Source organism: Leptonychotes weddellii, chromosome 1 (genome assembly GCF_054177405.1).
Source record: "Leptonychotes weddellii isolate Sample4059 chromosome 1, ASM5417740v2, whole genome shotgun sequence".
Classification (NCBI taxonomy): domain Eukaryota; kingdom Metazoa; phylum Chordata; class Mammalia; order Carnivora; family Phocidae; genus Leptonychotes; species Leptonychotes weddellii.
The window spans coordinates 4,880,981-4,904,326 of NC_138369.1; the positions used below are offsets into that span (position 1 = coordinate 4,880,981).

General features: G+C 63.1%; 3 protein-coding genes across 5 annotated transcripts; all 3 read right to left on the minus strand.

The window, feature by feature from the left end:
• Positions 1 to 37: 37 nt before the first annotated feature.
• On the minus strand, positions 38 to 4,361 carry TGFBR3L (transforming growth factor beta receptor 3 like). The gene is made up of 7 exons (XM_081811248.1): positions 4,112 to 4,361; positions 3,095 to 3,231; positions 2,706 to 3,011; positions 1,956 to 2,076; positions 1,705 to 1,863; positions 1,424 to 1,496; positions 38 to 1,035 (listed from the first exon to the last, which is right to left on the minus strand). Exons 1-6 carry the CDS (start codon positions 4,179 to 4,181, stop codon positions 1,429 to 1,431), a joined length of 861 nt encoding a protein of 286 aa, XP_081667374.1. The 5' UTR covers positions 4,182 to 4,361; the 3' UTR covers positions 38 to 1,035; positions 1,424 to 1,428.
• Positions 4,362 to 4,622: 261 nt separating this feature from the next.
• On the minus strand, positions 4,623 to 14,380 carry MAP2K7 (mitogen-activated protein kinase kinase 7). 2 transcript variants are annotated; one of them, XM_006733823.3, is made up of 12 exons: positions 14,184 to 14,380; positions 12,404 to 12,451; positions 9,207 to 9,348; positions 8,970 to 9,036; positions 8,738 to 8,851; positions 8,541 to 8,660; positions 8,288 to 8,395; positions 8,015 to 8,194; positions 7,825 to 7,905; positions 7,572 to 7,714; positions 7,000 to 7,045; positions 4,623 to 6,887 (listed from the first exon to the last, which is right to left on the minus strand). In XM_006733823.3, exons 1-12 carry the CDS (start codon positions 14,305 to 14,307, stop codon positions 6,753 to 6,755), a joined length of 1,308 nt encoding a protein of 435 aa, XP_006733886.2. In that variant the 5' UTR covers positions 14,308 to 14,380; the 3' UTR covers positions 4,623 to 6,752. The 2 variants fall into 2 exon arrangements, with proteins under 2 accessions (XP_006733886.2, XP_006733887.2); XM_006733824.3 differs by lacking the exon at positions 12,404 to 12,451.
• Positions 14,381 to 15,643: 1,263 nt separating this feature from the next.
• Positions 15,644 to 23,129, minus strand: LRRC8E (leucine rich repeat containing 8 VRAC subunit E). 2 transcript variants are annotated; one of them, XM_006733822.3, is made up of 3 exons: positions 23,039 to 23,129; positions 19,604 to 19,746; positions 15,644 to 18,925 (listed from the first exon to the last, which is right to left on the minus strand). In XM_006733822.3, exons 2-3 carry the CDS (start codon positions 19,739 to 19,741, stop codon positions 16,682 to 16,684), a joined length of 2,382 nt encoding a protein of 793 aa, XP_006733885.1. In that variant the 5' UTR covers positions 19,742 to 19,746; positions 23,039 to 23,129; the 3' UTR covers positions 15,644 to 16,681. The 2 variants fall into 2 exon arrangements, with proteins under 2 accessions (XP_006733885.1, XP_030884573.1); XM_031028713.2 differs by lacking the exon at positions 23,039 to 23,129 and adding an exon at positions 20,078 to 20,208.
• Between the last annotated feature and the right edge of the window lie 217 nt (positions 23,130 to 23,346).

The following is a 23,346-nucleotide window of genomic DNA, read 5'->3' on the forward strand; positions in this document are numbered from 1 at the left end:
ATGGGGGCGTGGCTCCGCGTTTGCGGCCGAAGAGAACAGTTTAGATGGGAGAGGATGGAGAGACTGGCTTGCGAACGGAGGTGGGGGCGCATGAGACACCCCACCTGCCTGCATTTTATCTCCTCCGTGAACTGGAGCCGAGACCTTAGATCTCCCGCCCTCCCTCCATTGCGGGACTGAGTCTCGCGAAACTCCTACTGTGCGCTTTGCTTCTCCAAAAGGAGTGGACCCTGGCAGGAAGGCAGCTGTTCAGTGGTAGCCAAGAACCTGGGCTGTGGGGTTGGCTAGCCCTGAGGACCTAGAGCAAGTGATATGGCCGAGCCGAGCCTCAGTTTCCTCATTTGTGAAATGGAGCTAGTAGTCCCGCTCGAGGGAAGGGAGGAACTCGGACAGGAGACAGTTACGAGCTCTAGACTAGACAGAGGGCGCTGGAGCAGAGACCAGAGGTCAAGGCCTTAGCGAGGGCAGGGTCCAGGGTGGGGGTGGAGAGCGGAGAAAGCCTGGCTTTGGGAAGAGCGCCGGAGGCAGGTGGGCAGATGCAGGGCTTGAGGAAGGAGGCGGAGCTTATTAAAACTTAAGCACGTGGGCTTGGGTGTCCCTTTCTGTTTGGGAACAACTCCCTTGGGTCTCCCCTGGCCTCCGTCTGCACACGTATACATGGGCGTGTGAGCCCGGCCCCCAAGGCCTGGTCCAAGGCCTCTGCTTCCTGCCCCCTATACCCGCGCCAAGCTCACACGCAGACTTCAGAACTCAGCAGGTCAGACCAGATGTTTATTTTGAGCCCAGGTGGGAGGGTGCGAGGAGGAGCGCGTCGGGGGCGGGAGGGTTCGGAGCAGAGACAGTGGTCCCGTCGGGTCCGAGGTGGGCCGCGGCCGGTGCAGTCCTGGCGGGCCTGGTTCGAGGCCGTGGCTGGTGTGTCTCGGGACCTTGCTGGGGGTGCGCCATCCCTGGCGAGGGGCTACCCAGGCTGAGCGAAGGAGAGGACACAACGCAGGCCACCCCCTTCCCAGCGGATCACTGGCCTCCTCCGTCAGTCTGTGTGCGGGAGTGAGGGTGGGTGCTAGGTCTGAGTCGCGAATTCTCCTCTAGTGTCTGTCCGAGGTTTGAGGACCCCTCTTGTGACACAGAGCCCGAAGTTGGCCACGGGTGACCCAGTGCCCGAGTTTGAATTCCAGCTCCACCAAATTTTGTGACCTTTGACAAGTTACTTCAGAGAGTGCCTCATGGGTCTCATTTCTAATATGGGGATTATAATAATATCTACCTGAACGTTGTTATGAGGATTACATTAATAGGCATGAAACCTTCCGAACACTCCCCGGCACAGGGAAAGCCTAAAACGCCATTATCATCACCTCCCTCTTCCAGCTGTCCTACCGGCCCCACGTTACAACCCTTTCCCCCCACCCGTACCCCCGTTTACCTGCCTCACTGGGGCATCCTGGGCTGGGGGCCGCTGGGCGAGTCTCTCGGGGCCGGACCGGGGGTTGGGGGCGCTGGAAAGGAGAGGGAGGCTGCGGAGCACTAGGGGTTGCTGCACACTGGGCCGGGGCAAGGGCGCCCCCTGGGGGCTGCCGCGGGCGTATCGCAGGCAGGTCTGGGGATGGTCGGGGCTCCACCGGCTGGGTCGCGGCGACCCGGGGTCCCGACCCGCGGGGATAGGCTGGGGGCCGGGCGGAAGTCCCGGCGGGCAGAGCTTGGTACCTGAGTGCGCACAGACGAGGCCGAGCCCGGCGGCCAGCGCGGCGCCCAGCACGAAGGCAGCCAACACCAGCGCCACCACGGGCGCGGGCTCCAGGGCCGCGGGGGCCGCGGCCGGAGGCTCGGGGCGCACGGCTCTGCCGGGGACGCCCTTGGATGGCCCTGTGGGAAGTACGACACAGGGACTGGGCCCGGGCCACAGATGTCCCCCCCACCCCCCGTTCTCCGACCCCTGCGGAGAACTGCGCGCTCACTGGGGGGTGGCCGCGGCACTGTGACCACGATGGGCTGCGTCAGCGTGTGCAGGTGGGGACTGTCGGCACCCAGGCTCTCGCCGCTGCCGGCGCCCGCGCACGCCTCATCCTGAGGCAGACACTGGGGGGAGGAGGAGGCAAGAGATGGGCAGTCAGGCCCCAGGATTCAGGGACCTGTCTGTCCCCGGGTTTCCCGAGAGGTCTACGTGTCCAGCTATTGCGACCAGGAGTCGCACCAGTGAACTCCTGGAAATCCGACCCCCGAGAGGCCCGTGAGCCCAGCCCCTGAGATGTACAAGCAGCCAGCCACCCAGCCTGTGAGGACTGCAAATTGCAGCCCCTCAAGGTCACACGACCCAGTTCTCCGAGAACCTTAGATACCAGACCTTTGGCCCCTTGGCCGCCTCTGCATCCAGCCACCCAGCCCTGGAGGGACCTCCGAGTTCCGCCCCAGGCATCCCAGAGCAAGCCCAGCGTCCATTCCCTGTCCCCTGGGGAACCCCTAGGCAGAGCCCCACAGGCCCCCCTCTCCGTCCCTGAGCCCAGCCACCAGCCCGAGAGAGACCCAGCGACTCTCCCCAGCTCCGAGGGACCCCCGTCTCCAGCCTCCAAAGCGTCGGACCCCTAGATTCCCAAGCTCCAAGGAGCTCTTCCTTCAGAGGCCGGAGGGCCTGTGCCCAGCACCACCCCCCCACCCCCGGCCCCGGGACTGGCCCAGGCGCCCAGATTCCCGGCCGTGCGCCCGCGCACCAGCGATGGCGGCGGCAGCGTCAGAGGCGCAGGTGTCCGGCGGGCTCCCCGGAGGCGGCGGCAGCGGCTCAGCTGGCAGTGCAGGAACTGCACCGAGGCGTTGAAGACCGGGCGCAGGCGGAAGCTGAAGCGCGCGGACCCGGCAGCACCCGGGCGCGGCGGCGGCGGGAGGACGACCGAGGAGTCGGCGGGGCAGCCCCCGCGCAGCAGCGCCAGGGCGGGCCCCGGGGCCGGGCGCGAGGACGGTGTCACCGAGCAGCGGTGCAGGACCAGGCCCCAGCGCGGAGAGGGTCGGGCCAGGGCCGCCTAGGGGGCGGGGGCGGGGGCGCGATCAGCAACGGCCGCCCCCCACCCGGCCCGCCGCGCCCCGGCGCGCCCCGCGTCCACACCTGCACGAACACGCGGCTGTCGGCCGGGACCTCGAGCGGCCCCGCGCGGCGCGGGAAGGCCTCCTCCGCGTCCGACAGCTCCAGACGGAAAAGGGGACGGCGCAGCCAGGGCCCGGGCGCCGCGGGGAATGGGGGCGCTGGCGGGGAGAAAGGGTGACACGAAGCAGGTCGCGCTGCCCCTTAGCCCCTCCAGGCCAGCGGAGCAACCTTCCCGCCTCCTTTGGAAAATGGATGCTGTTGCGGTGAGGGATTCCCCGGTGCTCGGTGCTGGCAGAGTAGGCATGGTACGTCCCCTGAAGGTCCGGGGGCCGCCACAGCCCAGCAGCCGAGGCTGGGAGCAAAAATGCGCGCCTCTGGGGAGGAGCCCCCCTTCCCAGACCTGGATCTCCACCTCCACAGCGGACCTGGGACTCCCTGGCGGGGCAGGGTTGAAGGGTGCCTGACGGGGGGGCGGGAAAGGCGGCCAGGCTGGGTGAGGTCAGCTACCCAAGGGGCCCAGCGCCCGCTTGGGGGAGGGTGCTGCCCCCCCCTTCCTTTCCAAGGTTACCGTGAGCAATGGGGAAGGGGAGAAGGAAGGTGCTGTCTCTCTGCCCCTCTGGCACAGCTGGAGCCCAGCCGGGCCACCAGGGTCTCCGGCCTCTCCATTTGTCCAGGTTCCTTACTCCCAGACCGAGCACAGCAGCAACACGGGGTGGGGACCCACATGCACCCACACCCCCTCTGCCGGAGGGAGGCACTCCGCTGGGGTCCTTGTCAAATAATGTTCTCAGGACAGTCCCCACACGTTTCCTAAAAGCATTGGTACACCGCTCTCCCACGGTCACTGGCATCAGTGTACCTGCTGGGGCCTCTGAAGAAGTTGGGGGTCCAGGAGAAGGATCTGGAGACGGGAGACAGAGGCAGAGCCCACCTGCCCCCCCCGCCCGTTCCCCCAGGCAAGGCAGAGGGGCGGTGGAGCCGAGAAAGGGCAACACGGGGATGGCAGCCTGATGGGCCGTGTCCCCAGCCTCTACGTACCAGGCGGTCCGCTGGGCAAGGTGGCGACCCCGGGGAGCAGGGCCAGCAGCAGGAGCGTGGCACCCAGCATGCTGGACCGGCGCCCCCGAAGTGTGCCCCAGGAGTGCAGCTGCCCGCCAGACGGCACCCAGGCCCGACAGGTGGGCAGGCAGCCCTGTCCTTGGCTGAGCAGCCACCCCAGGAGGCGGGGGCGGTGGACTGAGGGGTGTGCATCAGAGCTGGCGCCCAAGGTCTGCCAGGGATTAAGGGCTCCTCTCTGGCCAACCTGTGGCTGGCGGGGTGGTGGGGAGGGAGGTCCGGCACACTGGTCACTTGATACGCAGCAACTCACTACAAATACGACCCTTCCGGGCCCAGCTGGGCTTCAGTCCCCCGCCCGGGTGCAGAGGCCCCAACCCCTGGAATGGCATGGCTCCCCCCGCCCCCACCCCCGCCGAAGTTCAGGCCTCACAGCCCCTTCCCACCTCTTGCTGCCCCGGCCTGCCAAGCTCAAGACACACCACAGACTCCGTGGAAGAAAAGGGAGGGGTTTTATTCTCAAGCGTCTAAGGATTTACAAACGGGGGCATTTCGTTTTTAAAAAGGGCTGGGGGAATACTGGCGACCGGGGAAGGGGTCGAGGGCCGGCGGCCTCAGCCAAGCCGCCCCAGGCCCCTGCCCGCCCGCCCACCCGCTCCCCCCTCTGCCTGGTCAAGAAGGATGGCTGGTGACTGGCGACGGAGGGAGAGGACAGGAAAGAGGCAGAGGGCAAGAAGAGGTTCCCCCAGAACCCCCCACTTCACGCAGAAGGGGGGCAGGGGCGGGCAGACGCACTCACAAAACAGAATATAGTTAAATAAAAATAAATCCAGGTGGCTGGCCCCAGGGCCTTCACTGGCCCTGGGCCCAGCCACGGAACCTTCCAGCTACCCACAAAGGCCACGCCTCCCCTCCCCTCCTTGGCTGGGCCAGGTGAGGGAGGTGGGGGACCAGGCCTGTGGGCCCCCCACCCTCCCCCATCCCCTCACAAAGGGGACCAGGGCAAGAGCAGGTGGCCGTTTCCCTCCCGGGCGGGGGGCAGAGAGCAGAGAACTCGAGGACTTTTGAACATGCGGCGTTTTGTGAGTTTGGAGCAGAACGAGAGTCCGCAGGACAGACCGGATACAGCGATGCCTAGGCCTAGACTGCGTCCGCTCCGTCCGGCCAAGTTCCTCACCTTTGGTGTTGGTTGGTTTTGTGGTTCTGTGGGTTTCTGTTTTTGTTTTTTTGTTTTGTTTTGTTGTCCACTTAATTTGCATGCATCACCAACAAAAAGGAAACACACCCCCTCCCATTCCAGCTGCTACAGAGGGCGCGGTGCGGACTGGCCAGCTCTGGGGGAGTCGAGGGGCGCTCAGGGGCACTCCAAGGGCGTGACTGCCTGCACACGCCCAGCCCTCAGCCAGCCCCACCTCTGTCCTGTCACACGTCCTCAAACCCCCACACCCGCCCCTTGCACCCTCGATCCCTGCCTCCCCGGGGCCCCGGGGCCCCACTCCTGCCACTGATCCCCTCCACCACCTCCCTGCCGCAGCAGCGTCCGCTGCCCTCACCGTGCCCTGCACCCGCCTTCCCTGAAGGCCACCCCGTGTGGCCACGGCCCCTCGGGCTCCCTCCACGCCCCCTGAGGTCCTCAACTCACCCCCCCGAGCTGTGGCCAGTCTCCAGCCCTGAGGGCTGGCCCCGAGGGAGGAGGAGCCCCCCAGAGCCCACCTTTGGGGCTCGGCCCCGCACCCCGGCCCCAGACGCCTGTGCCCACAGGCGGTCAGGGGGCTCCACCACAAGCAGCTAAACATGACTTTGGTAAAAGTTTCTGAAGGTACCGACAAACCCCGTGAGAACAAGCTCTTTGCCCCCCCACCCCAAACACCCCACCAAGTACAATAAAATACAATAAACTCCAAAAAGGACCCCCTGAGATCAAAGAGAGAGAAAGAGAGAGAGAAAGAGAGAGAGAGAGAGAGAGACCAGCCCAAGCCCAGCTGCAGTCGTAACGCCCAGCCTGCCTTCCTGGGGCGAGGACACCAGCTGACGGACTCGCCACTGCCGGAGACCCAAGTGGACCCAGGAGTCCCCCAGGGGGGGCTGGCAGGGGGAGCCCGAGTATGGGCCAGGAGAGAGGCAGAGGCAGGGAGGGAGATGGGGAAAGCCAGAGAGGTAGACAGGGGATGGAAGAGAGGGGATGGAGGCAGGGAGCATGTCTGCGGAGGGAGGCGGAGGGGACAGCACACGGCGAGTCGGGGGGGAGGGGCGGGACGGGCGGCTCTCTCCCGGCCCCTGGGGGCCGCCCCAGCCCAGAGGTTACGACTGAATAAATAGCGAGTCTGCTCGTGGCCTGCTGTCTTCCGTTCACAGTGTCTGTCAGGGGGACGCGCACGGCCGGCTGACCCCGGGAGGCCGGCTGACCCCGGGACGGGAAGGGCTGGGGCCTGGCGAGCCCATCTGTCCACGGCTGGTGGGCAGGGGGCTGGGGGTGGGTCGGCACCCCCTACTTTCTGTCCTCAGCCCTCAGCAGCTGTCCAGGTCCCAGGTCTCCCCTGGTGGGCAGCTAGGTGGCCAGGTGGGGAAGGGGGGCCTGTGGCCATGCCCCTGGCCCCCGGTGGGGCTGGCCGCCACCACGTGGCTACCTGAAGAAGGGCAAGTGGTGCTGGCTCAGGACTCCGCTAGTCCTCGGTGACTCAGTCTTCGCCATGACGTCCTTGAACCAGGATGCCACATCTACCTCCAGCATCTCATAGCGCTTGATGAAGCTGTGTTCCTGTGGGCCGAGGGGTGGGGCTGAGGACGAGGGAGGCTCCCCTGGGGCGGCTGCTCAGGCCCCAGGCGGACGTCCCGGTGGGAGGGGGCGGGAAGGGGCCCCAGGTACTCACAAGCAGCTTATTATACTTTGGTCTCTTCCTGTGATCCTTAGTAAGGCTGAAGGAGAAGCAAAGAAAAGTAAGAACCGGGGAAGGAGAGGCCTGGCTGCCCTGGGGACTCAAGTGTCCCGGCTCCGAGATGGGGGTCTTCAGAATCTCGGGGAAGGAGCTGCTGTGTGCTCGCGGCCCAGGGCTGCTTGCTGAAAAGCCCGAGGACCCAAGGCCTGCACTTGGGAATCCCGCCTGTGACAGAAGCCCAAACTGGACTGTGAGGGGCTCGTGGGGGAGGTGAGCGGGGCTCTCCCACGGGACAAGCAAACGTGGACACGACGCAGGCAGGATTCGGCTTGCAGTGGCTGGACGCACAGAGCCCCTGGCGCTGGGGCCTATCTGCTGTCCACAACCTTCCATGGCAAAGGGCAGGCTCAGGCCAGGGCCAACCCTGACTCCTAATGCCCAGGGCTCCGGGCCCAGCTCCTGCCTGCATCCCTGCTGGGGGCGCTTCCACAGTGGGGGTGGGGGCTTCTCCGTTCAGTCTGGCCCCGAGCCCCCCTAGAACCCAGGCGGGCCGGCGGGCTCCTCACCAATCTTTGACGAAGGACTGAAAGTCCCCTGAGAAGCCCATGTGGCCGGGCAAGAGCGGGGGCTCTTCCTGTAGGACTTTGGTGAGGACTTCAAAGTCTGTCTTGCAGTTCTTGTAGGGAAACTGTCCCGTCGCCAGCTCCACCTAGAAGAGAGGACCGGGCTGGACGGGCTGAGCACGGGTTCCTCCCCTCCCTTCCGCCTCCTTCTGGATCCCAAGGAGATGCTGCCCAAAAGGCGGGGGCCCCCACTCACCAAGGAGATGCCCAGGCTCCACACATCGGCCCGGATGTCGTAGTCTGGCTTGGTGGGGTCCGGGGGGTCTATGCGCTCCGGCTGCCGGCAGGAGAAGGGGAGGATGTACCCCCAGGCCGGTGCGGGCGCGCCGCCCCGATCCCCCACGCCCGCCGCCCGCCCGCCCAAGCGCTGCGGGGCTCCCACTCACGGCCATGTAGGCGGCGCAGCCAGCGCTGCGCGTCTTGGCCTTGGAATCGACCAGACGGCCGCTGATGCCAAAGTCACAGAGCTTGATCTGGCCCCGCTCGTCCAGCAGGATGTTGGAGGGCTTGACGTCACGGTGGATCACGCCGTGCTTCTCCTTCAGGTAGTAGAGCGCCTTCACGATCTGCAGCGAGGACAGCGGGAGGGCACCAGTGACGGGAGGACGGGGCCCAGGGGGGACGACCCAGCCGGCCGCACCCCTGCCCGGTCCGCTCACCGCCACCGTCATCTTGCCCAGGATCCGCTCGGGGATGGGGCCCTGCACCCGCTTCTTGAGCTTCTCAGCGCACGTGCCCATGAGCTCCATGGCAATGAAGACATCCGTCTGTGGGGGCAGCACAGGGAGGCTTGGGCACGGCTGCAGCCCCTACCCACCCCCCCCGCCACGGACTCCAGCCGTGGAGGAGACCCCGCGGAGCCCCCAGAGAGGCAGGGGAGCAGCGGAGGCCACCGGCCGGGCGCACACTCACATTCGTGATGAAGGTGCCGAAGCACTGCACGATGTAGGGACAGTCGTGGCTCTTGAGCACCACGTCCAGGTCCATGAGGATCCGCTTGTTCTCCTCCTTATTCCCGGAGCGCCGCATTTGCTGCACGGAGGGCCAGGGGAGCCTTAGTGCCGGGGTCTCAGGGCAGGGGAGGGGCGCCCACCTGGGGCAGGGCTCACCTTGACGGCAATGACGTGGCCTGTCTTCCGGAAGCGCATCTTCCACACCTGGCCGCACGTGCCGCTGCCCATTTCCCCCAGGTTCTCCAGATCGTTGATTTCTGCTTGGTAGCGCTGGTAAGGACAGCCAGAGCTGGAGGATGGGCCAGGCCTGGGGCACCGCCCCCACCCCAAGGCCTAGCCCCGAGGTGCGTCTTGCCCACCCCCCAGGGGGCCAGGGCCAGGGTAGTACCTGGCCCCCGATGGTCAGGTAGCCCGTCTGCTTCATGATCTCCTGCAGCTTCTGGTCAATCTCGATGCTGGGGGGGACAGGGAGGAGGTCCCGGTGGAGGAGGATCCCAACCAAACCGAGGCCACCCCAGTCCCCAACACACAGGGGTTCCCCTAGATTTAACCACCCTCCTCTCTGGGGCAGGCGAAGTGACCCCTGCCCCACCACTGGCCAGCTGGGCCCGTCCCAACAGCTTACCTCTCCATGCTGCGGGGCATGAACAAGGTTGGCGGAAGCCCCAGCATGTTGCGGGGCCGGGCAGGGGGCGTGGGGTGCTGTGGGGAGCTCTCGGAGGACGGTGAGCGGCTGCCCCCATCATTGGCCAGTGGGAGCTGGAGGGCTGGGGGGGGTGAGAACCAAGGGTGAGAGGGGGTTAGCCACCACCTGGCACTCTGGGGCCTTGGGACTCTGTCTCCCCCTCCCTGGCACCAGGTAGGTCAGCACAGACCCCCCAGCCCCCACCCCATTGGGCTGGAGGAGCTAGCGTCTCCCTGACCACTCTCAGGGTACCTTCTCCCACCCCCCTGACCTGGAAGAAGATGGAGTAGGCTGGCAGGGAGAGGTGGTCCTCAGAGGCTGAGGGACTGTCCCCAAGTCTATGCTGACACGGATCACGGCCCAGAGACTGATGACATCCTTCAGCCAGGCAGCCTTCCTGATATGTCCCTTTCCTCCCCACCTCTGCCCAGGAAGCAGACCCAGGGCCACAGTGCCCACACTCTGGACCATGTGAGGAAGGAATGCCTGCCAGGATCAGCCTGGGTTCTGGGCCTATTGGCAGCACTGACCCTGGCTGCCCAATAAGAATCAGGCAGACCACCCCAGGGAGACACTGGGCGAGGGCCCCACACTTCCAGCTGCCTTGCCCCACGTTCTGTTCCAGGGTCAGGGAGGGCCACCCTCTAGCCAGCAGGCTCATCTCTGAGCCTCCCAGCTTGGCCTGCAAAGCTGGGACCAATGGGTGGGGGCAGGCCCCCAGGCTGGGCCTCTGTCCTTGGGGTGAGGGGATCCAGGTGGCACAGCCCCTCCAAGGGCTGGTGGGATGGGGGGGTGGGGAGTGGGCCAGGCGGTGGGGGCTTCTCAGCAGCCTGCATGCGGACAGCTTGGGCATGCTACAGGCAGGCGGGCAGGCAGCGGGCAGGCAGCGGGCACCCCGGGACGGGCAGGCGGCATTCGGGGATCGGGAGGGCAGGAGACAGACAAGACAGATGGGAGCCAAGACTTGGGGCCCAGCTGCCCAGAGGAGGCACTGCAGAGACAGGCCGGACAGGGGCCCGGGACAGAACAGTAGGTTCCCTGCGGGGCTAGGATCCTCCCTGGCTGGGCTGGCAGTAGGGTGGGAACAGAGATCTGTGTGGCCCCTGGAGAAGACAGATAATCCTCCACTGAAGCCTCGTACCCCAGACGCCCTGGTGCTCCAGAAGGGGGTCCCTAGCTGGGTAGGGCACTGGCTGAAAGAGTCTCCAAGGGGGCCAGAGAGGACCTTCCTGTGGAGAATGGCTGGCCGGGAGCCCTGGGGCCTGCCACTCTCCCACAACCCTCAGCTGATGCCCCCTTCTCTGCCTACACCCCCTGCCACGCTCCACGCTTTCCTCCCACAGTTCTGCAAGCACCTGGTAACGTGGGCCCAGTGACCAATGGACAGAGACAAATATGCTCGAACTGCTGGCATCTGGGTACTTTCCCCACATTGTTACCCTGGGCCCCTGACCACATCCAGAGTGAGGGAGCAGGTACAGGATCCTAACCTGCAGTCATAGAAGGGACATAGGTCTTGCTAAGGCCTGCTCAGAGCAAAAGAAGAGCTCGGGAAGGCCCAGGGAGATGGCCAGGCCCAGCACCTGCACGGGCCTGGAGGCCTCACCTCCTGAGCACCCTCCCTGCTGCTCTAGTCCCTGGCTTTGTAGTGTCCTTGCTTCACTCCTCTGTCATGGTCAAAGTCCTAATCCCTCCCTCTCTCGCTCAACCACCTCAGGGGCACCTGAGGGGCCCCCCAATGCTCCCCTGTACCTGGACTCTCTGAGGATACTGCCAGGCTCTCGCCCCCTGGGGGTATCTGGGCCCTTTTTCTGCCCTGCATGGTCAGCTCCTCTCTGGGGTGAGGACCACATCCCTACCCTCTCCACACTTCTGGGGTGGGGGGGACAGATGCTTCCAGTGGCCCTACAAACTGAAACACGGTGGGGACTTGAGGGGGGCTGGTGTAGGGTGGCTAAGGTGGGGGAAGGGAGGAGGTACACAAAGGCCCTGAGAACAGAGGTTACAGAGGTGGTGACAGGCCACGCGGCAGGTCAGGAGGGCACAGTGAGAGCAAGAGGCTGAGTGAGAGAGAGAGAGAGAACAAGAGAGCGCATGGAAGCACACGGCTAACGGGGGCCACAGACGCACCAGGCTGTCAGTCCGACACACATGCACGCGTGTGTGCGCGCGCACACACACAGGACGTGGCAAAACCCCACACGCACACAGACGATACGCCGAGAGCCCTGAACAGAGCCAGGCCCACGCTGTCTTACACACACACACACACACACACACACACGCGTGCGCGCACACACACCCCTGCCCCAATCTAGTTCCACCTACACAAGGGCCAACAGGGCCAGACCCCACCCAGCTGTCTGTCTCTCTGTCTCTTGTGCTCACTCACACACACACACACACACACACACACCCGCACACATCTGCTCCAGACCCGCTAGTGACTGCGCTCAGGCCCCGGCCGGCTGCTTCCGCCACCTTCAATCTCCGGCTCCCCGCCTGCCACGACCCGGTGCTCAGATCCCAGCTTCTCCAGAGGCTTCCCTGACTGACCACCCCCTGAAGAACCGGCCTTTTCTACAAGGCATCACTGCTTTCTCCACCTCTCCCGGACTGGGAAAGTGCTCACTGTCCGTGAGCGTCAGCCACGTGTCGAGTGGCCCGCGGTCCCTTCTGTCCACTGCTGTGTCCCGAGTCGGGCGATGCGTGTTCGCTGTGCTGTTGAAACAAATCAACAGGCACAGCGATGGCCTGGCGCAACTCTCTCTCTCCCCCTTACACGCGCGCGCACACTACACACGCGCGCACATACATGACCCCTTACACACACGCGCGCACACGTGACCTCTCACAGGCGGCAGACTCCCGGTGGGTAAAGGAGCTCACTTCCTCTTCCAGGGAGTCCAAACCTGAGCCCACCAGGAAGGGAGGAGTGGAAGGCGAGTGGACACAGAAGAAGAGGCCAAGTGGGCTGAACACTGTTGATCGCTGATGGTGTGGAAGGAGAGAAAGTAAGAGTGACAGGCGCGCACGCGCACACACAGCATGGGGGGTGGGGGAGGGCATTCTGCGGCGGGGCAGCGGTTAGGTCAATGGTGCAGATGTCCAAGCGACGATGATAAAAAGGCTGGTACCTGCTCGTTGGGACGGGGCAGGAGCAGGGCTTAGAGTGATCACAATAACTGGATGGGGAAAAGGAAGAAAAAAAACAACACCACGATAAATCACAACAGAAACAACTGATTTGTCCAAAAGAAAAGAAATCAAATCATAACGAAGAAGAGAGGGAGGCGCGAGGCACCAAATTGCAGAGACGGGTAGAAACCGACAGAAATGGGAGGACCGGGAGCATGGGATGGAGCTGACAGACACAGACGCCTGGAGGGGGCTCCTCAGGGGCCTTCCCGCCGTGGGTCTCACTGTACCTCGCTCTGCACCTGGGACAGCCACCCCATAAGGCAGCCCCGGCCCCATACCCAGCCCTGTCTCATCCATGCCGGGGCTAGGGGAGGCAGCACCGCACAGCCCAGCAGGGACCCTCCAGTCCTGGGAGGGCTTTCCGCCCCAGGGAGGAACCCACGCTACCCCAAGTCAGAAGAGTGAGGGATGAGGAGTGGACCGCACACAGGGACTGGGGGCGGTCAGGCTGTGAAGGTCAGGCTGGGTGAGCAGGGAGTGACCTCAATACCCCGATATGGGGGTGTGTGCCCCCTCCTACCAGGATGACCCCACAGGGAGCTACATAAGCTACAAGGATCATATCAGAAGTACAAAGGAGGGCCATTCACTGTTCTGTAGAGACGCAAAGTGTGTGGTGGGGTGCTATTCATCAGGTCTGTGGGGAGGGTGAAGACCTGATGCCCTCTAGCTGAGAGATTTGGGGAGGGCGTTTCGTGGGACATAAAGAAACTAGACAGTGGTTGTGGTAATCCCAGGCCAGGTGTGAGTGTTGGGGGAAGGAGGAGCAGCTTTTGATTCCAGATGATAAAATGCCAGGGAGGTAGTCACAGAGATAGTGGGATCAGAGAGAAGTGTACGTGGGCTGGGAGGTCGAGATATCACCACACTGGCCTCACGTACCCCTAGGCCAGGTGAGTGTGGGTGTGCAGGGAAGAGTCCAGGTGAGGAAAAGCTGCTACTAGGCTGGGGGTTGGGTGTGTATTTTTGGAGAAGCTAGACAGTCCCCAAGATGGTGGCAGTGAAACCAGTCAGAGAAGTCTGAGGGGGCCTGGTGTATGTGGGTAGGGTGTGCGTGGGAGGGGGCCTGCTAGGCCCAATGACAAGGTCCCAGCCTGGGAAAAAGGGATTACTGGGCACAGTCACAGGGAAAGAGGTCAGAGGAATAGGGAGTTATATGTGGTCAAACGACCTCAGGTGTCACCCGGGCCAGGTGCGCGTGTGTATGAGTGTGAGTGGATCATCCACTGAACCATCTGACGAGGACCCAGGTGCGGAATGGGGCAAGGGGCCTCCTGCCAGGCACTGAGACGGCAGGAGCGAAATCATCTGGTCGGAAAGGGCGTCCGTGTTTGCGAGGAATCTGGATGTGGTCGCGGTCGCGTGGATTAGGGGAGCGCGGCTCCGGGTAGGTGAGGGTGACACAGGCTCCGAGGATCACGGTGAGGGGGCGGGTCATCAGGTGGGGGGCCCTGCCCTGGGGCCGGGTAACTGGGTTCGTAGGCCCCGTAAGGGGGAACCCCTACGTTGGAGGAGGACCGCCCGGGAGCCCGCGGCCCCACGCCCCCCGGGTCACCGTGACCCTCTCCCCGCGAGCCGACAGCAGGGGGTACAGGGTGGCGAGGAGGAGGAGCAAGAGCGCCCCGGAAGCGGGGGCGGGGCCTGACGACGGGGGCGGGGCTGCCCGCGGCGCGCGCCCCGCCCCGCCCGCCCCCTCCCCCACGCCGCCGTGCTTACTGGGCCTGGGCCGCTGGGGGCTGATATCCAGGTTGAGGTCGATCCTCCGCCGGGCCTCGCGATTCTCCTGCTTCAGCTTTGCTTCCAGGCGGGACAGCTTCTGCTCCAGGGAGGACGCCGCCATCTTCCCCGCCGCCGCCGCGCACCGCCCGGCCGCCCGTCAGTCCGGCAGACAAACACCGCACTGCGCCTGCGCTTGGATGACCCCACCGAGCCGCCGTCTCTCCCTGCACGGCGCATGCCCGCGGCGCGCACTCGCCCATCCCGCGTGCCTACCCTCCGCGCATGCGTGCTTCTTCCCAGTGGGAGGGGTGACGCCACCTAGAGCTCGCGTCTGGCAACGTGCAAATCCTCTCACTGTGCTGCGCACGCGCGGATTCCGAGCGCACTCTCGAGAGGCGCTGTGTTGAAATCCATTCACTGTTCTGTAGAGAAGGGCGGGCGGGGAAAACGGCGCGCCTGCGTACAGAGGGGTAGACGCGATGCCGCGCGTGGCCCTTGGTGCGCATGCGCAACATTGGCTCGCTGTTCTGCCGCTGTTACTGGGAGTAGCTCCTCGTTTTCGCTGTTCCCCGCCCGGCCTGTTCTCTGGCATCCACGCTCCCTCCCAGCTGCCTTTCTCGTCTGGGACAGTGCTTCATTAGGATCCCTGTTAGGCTTAATTGCTGCCTCCTCACCATAATTAGGCGCCCGTGGGGAGCCCTTTCTATTTCAGCAAGCTCGGGCTTGACCAAGGACTGGCGGGAGGGGCGGGGTAGGGCTCCGTCACTGTAGGGGCCCTAGGACTAGCGGCATGGGGGGCCCCTGATCTCGACCACAGGGCCAGGGTCATGGCCAGAAGAGTTCCAGGTCAGACCCAGATGGGATATTTTAAGACTTTCCCTCATCTTCCTTCCCCGGAATGTGAGCCCAGCTCCTGGACAGTGCAGGAGACGCGCCTTGGTGTTAATGCGCCTCGGCCTGTCTTCCCCGCCGCTTAACTGGTCTGATGGGTGCCGGGGAAAATGTCCGCAACTGGAATCCTGGTTTTCGGAAAGCAGCTTGCCTCTGCTCTCGTTGCCAGGAAGAGGCTCGCCTTTTGCAGACACCTCGAGGTGTCCAGTCCCAGGAGGTCAGGGTCAGTCAGGCTGTGCCCTACCTGCTCCTGGTCCAGCACAGGAACACTGGTGGGCGCTGAAGGCTTGTGGGGACTTCTGTGGTGACAACTTATGGTGGAACAGATACAAGAGAGTGGAGTTTGGAGAATTAACAAGGAATGTAGAGGAAAAGGGGTTCTCCAGAAAAAAGCTGGGCAGAGGATGCCACCTAATTTCTCCTGATAAGCTGAGGTCTCCCTGCCTCTGCTTCCGGGACAGAAACTCATAGCCTTGATTCTGGCACGTGAGTGTCTTTGCTTGCCTGTAATTGGTCTGGTGAAATGGAAGGCTTAGACAACAGAAGTGGATAGCAGAGATCAGAAGTTTAGTTCTCATAATTCATATTATTTATTAAGCACCCACTGATAGATGCTCCCTCACGCAGGGAACACTTGAGAGACAAGTCTCTGCCTGTGCTCAGAAGAATGTAACCTCCACGGCAGGCGTTCTTAACCCTGGAGTCTGCCATCCTTAGGATGTCCACGAGTGGCCCTCTGGGACATCTGGGGGAATCTGTTGACTGCCTGAAGTTGCTTGTGGACATTTGCGTGTATGTGTACCTGAGCATTTTCCTGGGAAAGGAGGTGCCCAGCTTTTATCAGATGTTCAAAAGTTCTAGGACTTAAAAAGGGTTCAGAATCCCTGCTCTGGACATCCAGATTCTGTAGGTCCATAGTTCCCAACATACAGGCCTAGGACCACCTGCATCAGAGTTACCTGGGATGTTTATTTATAGGCAGGTTCCTGGCCTCCAACCAGACCTGAGTCAGTCTTTCAGGGGTGGGGCCTGGGATGTTTTGTTTTGGGGATGTTGATTTTGATGCATAGCCAAATATGAGAACCACTTTTCTGAGTTCACGTGTCTGTAGCAAACAACTTATAAATAAGGGATTGACATCAAAGTTGGGGGCGAGGGTCGCTGGTCCCTTGTGTCTGTGTCCCCTCCCTGGGAGAGAATCCCAGAGATAAGCTGTTTTGGTCGGGGCTGGCGGGGGGGGGGGTAGTGTGTGTGGAGAGGGTTGAAATCCCATTGGGATGTGCCCCACCCCCATATATGGCACTAATTGAGCTAGAATGTCCAGGGGCAGGGCAGGACAGCCCGCCAAAGACACAGGTATCTTTGGTCTGAGAATCCTATGACTGAGTTAATCCCTCTATGATGTTCCACCCCAAATCCACAGCCTCCTGTCTCTTCTCAGACAGACCAGTCCCAGGATCCTGCCTGGACCCCACAAGGTTGATGTGTCTGCTCCTCCTCTCCTGGCCCGGGCCCTCTTGGCCACCTCTCTTGAAGACAACAGTAGAGGTTCTGGGGTGGAAGCATCCAGAAGGCCTCTTACCCCAACCTTCCCCACCTCTGCTTTATTCCTCCTCCAGCTTCTCCCGCACCTCTGCCGGCAGGCCCTCGTAAAGGGTGTCCTCCACCAGGAGCCCCGCTTTCTTGAGTCCCACACAGTTGCCAAGCTCTTCTGGCAGGGCCTCCAAGCGGTTGCCCTTGAGCTCCAGGCGGCTGAGGGCTCTGAGGGCCCCCACCTGGGGCGAGAGCTGGCTCAGGTGATTGTAGCCCAGGAGCAACGTCCGCAGCTTGCGGCAGAAGAAGAGCTCGTCGGGCAGGGCCTCCAGGGCATTGTAGGACAGAGCCAGGTGCTGCAGGTTCTGGAGGAGGCCCAGCTCGGGTGGCAGGGAGCGGAGCCCATTGTGGGAGATGTCCAGCAGGCGGAGGCCGGAGCACATGCCCAGCTGGCTGGGCAGGGTCTCCAGCTTGTTGTGGCTGAGGTAGAGCTGCTCAAGTCCCCGGAGCTTACGCACGTGCTCGGGGACGTAGGCGATCTGGTTGTGCCACAGCCTGAGCGTGACCAGCTTGCGACAGTGCTGGAAGCTGAGGATCTCCTCAATGGACCGCAAGTGGTTGTCCTTGAGGTCGAGTTCCTGCAGCGCGCCCAGGCTGAAGATGGCATGGGGGATGCGCTCCAGCCCGCAGGCCACCAGCTCGAGCTCCCGCAGCACCGCCAGCTTCTTGAGGCTGTTAAGGGCCAGCAGGCGGGCTCCATCGTTGTGCAGACTGAGCCGCTGCAGATGCCCGGCCACATCAGTCACGCTGGCTGGCACCTTGGTGGCATTGCTCCGCAGAGACAGCACCTTGAGCTGCTTCAGCTCCCGGAGGCTTTCGAGGGTCGCCGCCCGAGCCAGCTCTGGGGGGAAGAGCCCCTCCAGGTGCAGCTCCTCCAGGCCCCGCAGCCCGAACACCCACAGGGGCACCTCGCGGAGCTCCTCGCACTTGACGCGGATGACCTTCAGGCGGTCCCGCAGAAAGATCTGCAGGGAGAAGGGCAGCCTGGCGGGTGAGTGGAGCAGGCTGAGCTCCTGCAGGTTCACCAGCTGTGAGAGGCCTGGGGGGAAAGTGATATCACAGATGGCCTCCAGCCGGAGCGCCTCCACCTCGCTGAGCTCGAAGACAGTGTCGGGCAGCCCCGGGAGCATGCAGAGGGTCAGCTCGAGCTGGCCCCGGGCGTTGCGCTGCAGCTTCTGCCGCAGCTTCTCAGGCGTCCACTCGTGGTTCAGGTTGAGCTGCTTCAGGCGGCTCTCACTGACTTCAGAGAGGAAGACGGCGAAGCGCTTGGAGTAGAGCGAGTCATACTGGTCGATGAGGTGTAGCATGAAAGCAAAGTCATTCTTGACATCCGGTATGTCACCCATGCCGGTCTCCTCCCGCACTGAACGGAAGGAGTACTCCTTGAGGGGCCGATGGAAGAGCCAGTAGAGGGTGTAAAGACAGGTTAGGCCGTAGACGCACACAAAGGAGATGTAGCAGAAAGCCAGCTTGGAGAAGAGGTGGGCCTTGGTGTGATTGCAGCAGAAGCTGGCGTAGCCTGTGACCTCCGAGGTCTCTACCCTGCAGGCCACCAGGAAACTGATGTTCTCCACGTAGACCAGGTTGTAGACCAGGATGGCAAAGAACTTGCAGACTTTGAGCACCGTTTGCCGGATGTACATGGTATACAAGATGTCTCCCTCCTCCACGTGCATGCGGAACTTCTTGACCTTCTCAAACAGGGCTTTGGCCTGTTCACCCTCCTTCTTATCCAATAGGGTGACGGCCGGTGGCTCAGTGACCACCTTCTCAGGCTCCACCAGCACCTTTTCCTTTTCACCCTCACTTGCTTTCCCTGGCCCTGCGGAGGCCTCCATGGTCGCTGTCGCCCGTCGCGCGGCGGCGCCCTTGTGGTTCTCCCCAGAGACCTCGGACAGGGCCCGCGTGGTCCACGGTGAGTCGAAACACTTGCCCAGAATGGAGGTGAAGTGCTCGATCTTCGAGCTGGTGCCAGGGAACTTGAACCAGAAGCTGGTGCAGACCATGAACATGAGCGTGTGAATGACGACCAAGTAGGGGAAGTACTTGGCATACCAGTGGAGGGCTGTCTCGTAGCAGAGCTGGTTAATGAAGCTATACTGCTGTAGGTCCAGGTCGTTCTTGAGGCCGCTGACCTCCCGGAGGCCCCCCATCTCCTTGGAGACCCCCCGTGGCAGCAGTTGCTGGCATGGGGCCTCTGATAAATTCTCCCGGAGTTCATGACTGGGCAGACAGATGATCTTGTCCTGGGTCACCTGGGAATGAGGGTGGGGGAAGAGGGTCAAGGAGCTGGCTCGGCCTGCATAGTTGGGGGGGGAGGAGAGGCGGGCTGAAGGTGGGAGGAGGCCCCAGTCCCTGACTGTCCTGAGCCGGCTGTGGTTTTGGAAGAATCGCTAAACCTCTGGCAGCACCTCAGTCTTTGAAAAAAGGAGTTAGCTTGAATGGGATCCGCCCGCTCTCCCCCGCTCCCTGCCCCCGCAAAAGATACTGAAGTCCTAATCCTTAATACCTATGAATGGATAGTCTTTGCAGAGCAGACGTGATCAAGTTAAGGTGAGGTCATTAAAGTGGGCCCTAATTCAGTATGACTGTGTCCTTTGGACATAGACACACACACACACTGAGGAAAGTTGAGCGAACGTCATCTATAAACCAAGGAATGCCTGAGGCCACCGAGGAGCCGGGAAGGAGAAAGGCATGGAACCAACGCTCCCTCACAGCCCGCGGAAGGAAACAATCCTGTCAACACTTTGATTTCACGCTGCCGGGCTCCAGAATTGCGGGAAAGTTAGCAGGAAGACTTCCGGAATCCCCGGCCCCGCCCCACCAGGCCCCGCCCGCATCGGCCCCGCCCCTGCGCCCTCGCCTCCAGGCCCCGCCCCCTATGCCCAGGCCGCGCTATGCCCAGGCCCTGCTCCAGCCTTGCGCCTTACCTGCAGGGTGCAGCCAAAGACCCCGATCATGAGCATAGCCACGGTGAGGTACTCCGCCAGCACGTCCCACCAGGGTTTGAGCACCTTGAAGGCGGGCTGCTGTTCCGTGAACTGCTTGAACTCGGCCACCGGAATCATCTTTCCTGCGGGAGATGGGGAGGCAGGGGTTGCAGAGACCCTCAAGAGGGGGCGCCTGGTCGTGGGCCCCCAGCGAGCCAGACACGTGCCTCTGCTCCCAATTTGTGCTCTTGCCTGCCCAAATCTGGCAGAGCGCACGAGCTGTGTGCCCCCTTCCCCTCTCCCCCAGACCTCCCCTCCTTCCTGAAGCCAATCTACTACCGTTCTCCCCACTTCTGCTCCCCGGGATCCCTGCCCCCATCTGACGCTGCTGGCCCTTTCGGACGGACAGTCCACGGGGCCGCTGTCCCCCAGCTAGCCCGTGTGGCCCTCTCCCAGAACCCAGCCACCGCCCACCCTTGATGCCAAGCCCAAAACGCTCGCTCTGCTGCTCTGACTCCAGACACCTCGTGTCCGGGCGGCTGGCCCCGGCTCTCTCTGCCACTGGGCGGGAGAGCCGCTGAGGCAGGCTCGGGACTTCCGGGGTGTGGGCCCCCCCACCCCCTTCAGGGGCGCTCCAGGCACCACCTCCAACCTCCAACCGGAAAAGCCGGCTGGAGCCTGGCTCTGGTTACAGGGCCTGAGGGGCAGGGAGTGGCAAAACCGAAGGCTGGTCAGTTAGGGGGCGGGAGGACTAGGACACCTGGGTGTCTAGAGGGGCTGGTGCCCAGAATCTGGGGCAGAAAACAGAAACCTGGGTAGGGGGTGTCAGGATGGCCGAAGGGCAGAGGATTGGGAAATGGAAAACGCAGGGAGCAGCCGGAGTGACACCTACGACCCGGCTGGGGCTGGGCGGCCAGCCCACTCTGTCCCTGGGTTTCGTTTTAGACCAAGGTATCATTATTTCAGATATGGACGGCCAGGAGCAAGTCCCATGGGGGCGTGTGCCACGAGCTGGGACATCACCCTCCCAGGCAGGCAGCTGGGGAGGCTCCCTCCTCCACTCCCTGAGGCTGGACGGAAGGAAAGGGAGGCAGCAAGGCCCCCACTGCTTCCAAGGGGGCTCCTAGGCTCTACTGCCCCTCCCAGCATCCGTGCTCCTCTACCCTGCCAGTTTTCCCACGTGGGGTTCCTGGAGGCTGGGCAAGGGAGGGAGGCATCTGGGCCATCAGCTGGTCCCCCAGCCTTCCACCCATTGCTTAGTGGGAACCTGGCCCTGGACCACACCTCAGCCAATTACTCAACACTTCCCTCCTTCCCTTTTTTGGTCCCCAGGTGCATGAGGCCTTGGGTTGACTCCTGGTTGGGGATGGGGTGGATGTGGGCAGGGATACAGGATGCGGGCTCTGCCCACCAGGCTGAGGGTGGGGCAGTCCACCACACCTTCTAATCCCATCAGAGGCCCTCACTTTGGGACGGCAGGGGCAGGGCCCCCTGACTCAGGCCCTGACTCATCCAGAATCAGGCGCAAGCAGGGGATGCTCAGACAGAACCGAGGCTCCCTCCCACAATGCCCCATCCTTCACTCTCAGTGTGAGTGTAGAGAGAAAGAAAAGTTGAGTGTATCAGTCCAGTCACCAGGGAATCTTAGAGAAACATATGCAGGGCGGCTCAACAGCACCCAGGGGCCCAATGTACACTAGCCATCCAAGGGGACACCTGGGGGCATTCTGAGTGTGCATCTGGATGTACACACTGAGCTGAGGGGGAGACCCAGGACCAGTTCCAGCCAGCCGCTGTTCTCCCTGCCCTGGGGACCTGTCCCTCTGAGGGACCCCACTCTGCTGTTTAACCTAAGAAGAGTACTTCTGGGGGCTGTGACAGAAATAGACGGGCAGGGACCAACTTCCTGGCTGCGTCCATCTCACACTGCTGGGAGCAGGGACCAACTTCCTGGCTGCGTCCATCTCGCACTGCTGGGAGCAGGGACCAACTTCCTGGCTGCGTCCATCTCACACTGCTGGGAGCTCCAGCACCCCCCACGCCAGGACTACAATCAAAGGCAAGAAGGCAGAGACACCCATGGTCCCCAGGGGAAGGCCCTGTGGCTCCCACGGAACAAGGTATATACACAACACAAATCCGAGGCAGACACGGGGGTTATCATTATCTGTCTCCATGACTCAAACAGGATGGTCTGAACCTGCCATTAAGCTTCCACAGACACAAGACTGGCCCCCCTTTGTCTGAGCAGGGCTGGTGGGAGGGCCCTGGGGCAGAGGGCTTGAGCTAGGGGGAATTCAGAGGAAAACAACCACAGGGCCACATGCAGCTTATGGCCACCAGATGCTTCCAGGACCTCCTTTTATCCCAACTCTGTGAGGGGGGAGAGGGGGGTTGCTGCAACCCTCATTTTCCAGACTCACAGGGAGGGAAATAGCCAGCTCGAGGTTTCACAGCTACAAGTGGTATTTAAGGTGTAACCCCCAAGTCTCGTCTGGCTGGTGGCACCCCCTGTATTGTGGTGGGTGAGAACCTCTTGCTGAGATGCAGCATCTTCGCCAAAAGAACCTCAGAGGGGAGCTCTGGCAGAGAACAGATGGGCCGACGCTGCTCTGCAGGCCAGGTTGGGGGCCCCTGGTCCACCTAAAGACCAGGTACTGCCCCCTGCCCATCCTGAGCTCCACCCATCCCTACCTCACCCCTGCTTCTCCTCTCTCAGGCCCTCCCCTGAGCTCCCAGCTGGCCTCCCAAAACAGGGAGTGGTGGGTGCTCCTGGTCCAGCCCCCTCCTCACCCACAGCCCATGCTAATGGGCAAGGAAGACACAGTGATAGCTGTCAGCCCTGAAACAGGCTTTGGAGCACACAGGTCCGATCTTTGACTTACACAAGAGAGAAACTAAGAAAAAAAGCGCGAGAGACTGAGGTCAGGGGTGGGGGTGGGGGGTGGCCCCTTAGTAGCAGATCTTGGGCCAGGCCCCGGCTCGGGTACTCCCAACCTAGCACTTTTCTGAGCTGCCCTGCCAGGACTCGGGAGCGAAGGGGGTCTTGAGGTTTAATAGTCCCAGAGGGGGCAACCTGGTAAGGACCCCAAGGGGTATGGTTCTGGGGCATTGAGGGGTTCGCAGAGGTGAGTTGTCGCTGTTGTCCCAGCGGACAAGGAAAGGGGAATGGGGTCAAGATCGCCCCCCCGGGGGGTCTCCCCCATCCTGCTGATCTTCGTTCCGTCCTTGGCCAGGCCGGCCCGCTCCCGCACAGGCGCCCTTGGGCTGGCCACGGCCGAGTCTCTCGCTGCCCCCACCCCCTCCCCAGCTCCTGGTGCGCCCCGGCGGGCCGCGGGCTCGGCGGCAGGGCCAGCGTCACCTGGGGCGGTCGTCACGTGGGCCAGACCCCTGCCTCACCACCCCGTCCCCAGGGACAGAGAGCCACCTACTCACCGCTCCGGCTGGGACGCTGGGCCCAACTTCTGGGTCCCTGGGAGCGGAGCGGCCGGGACTCCCGCAGAGTTCCCGGGCCAGCCTGGGTGAGTCAGGGCGGGCGGGCGGGACAGGAGCCCGGGAGCCGCCCCGCCCGCCCGCCCAGGGCACGTCCCGGCCCCGCCTCCCTTTGGGCCCTCCCAGGTCGCCCCCAACTCCCGGCGCCGAGGGATTGCGGGAGGAGTCTACCTCGGCTCTCCCCCGAGGTGGGTGAGGGGCGGGCCGGAGGAGCAGGGGTCTTAGAACTTTGGGTCAGGCTGCAGTCGGGG

Bases quoted from the DNA above. Each gene is read 5' to 3' on its own strand.
- TGFBR3L (XM_081811248.1), bottom strand. From the start codon at position 4,181: ATGCTGGGTGCCACGCTCCTGCTGCTGGCCCTGCTCCCCGGGGTCGCC. The intron at 1,864-1,955 runs GTGAGCGCGCAG...TACTTCCCACAG, and splicing joins AGTGCCGCGGCCACCCCCCA to GGCCATCCAAGGGCGTCCCC. The intron at 1,497-1,704 runs GTACCAAGCTCT...TCTCCTTTCCAG, and splicing joins CCTCGTCTGTGCGCACTCAG to CGCCCCCAACCCCCGGTCCG.
- MAP2K7 (XM_006733823.3), bottom strand. From the start codon at position 14,307: ATGGCGGCGTCCTCCCTGGAGCAGAAGCTGTCCCGCCTGGAAGCAAAG. The intron at 9,349-12,403 runs GTACCAGCCTTT...CACCCCCCCCAG, and splicing joins TGCCCCGTCCCAACGAGCAG to CCCTCCAGCTCCCACTGGCC. The intron at 8,396-8,540 runs GTGAGTGTGCGC...CTGCCCCCACAG, and splicing joins TCGGCACCTTCATCACGAAT to ACGGATGTCTTCATTGCCAT.
- LRRC8E (XM_006733822.3), bottom strand. From the start codon at position 19,741: ATGATTCCGGTGGCCGAGTTCAAGCAGTTCACGGAACAGCAGCCCGCC. The intron at 18,926-19,603 runs GTAAGGCGCAAG...CCTCATTCCCAG, and splicing joins TCTTTGGCTGCACCCTGCAG to GTGACCCAGGACAAGATCAT.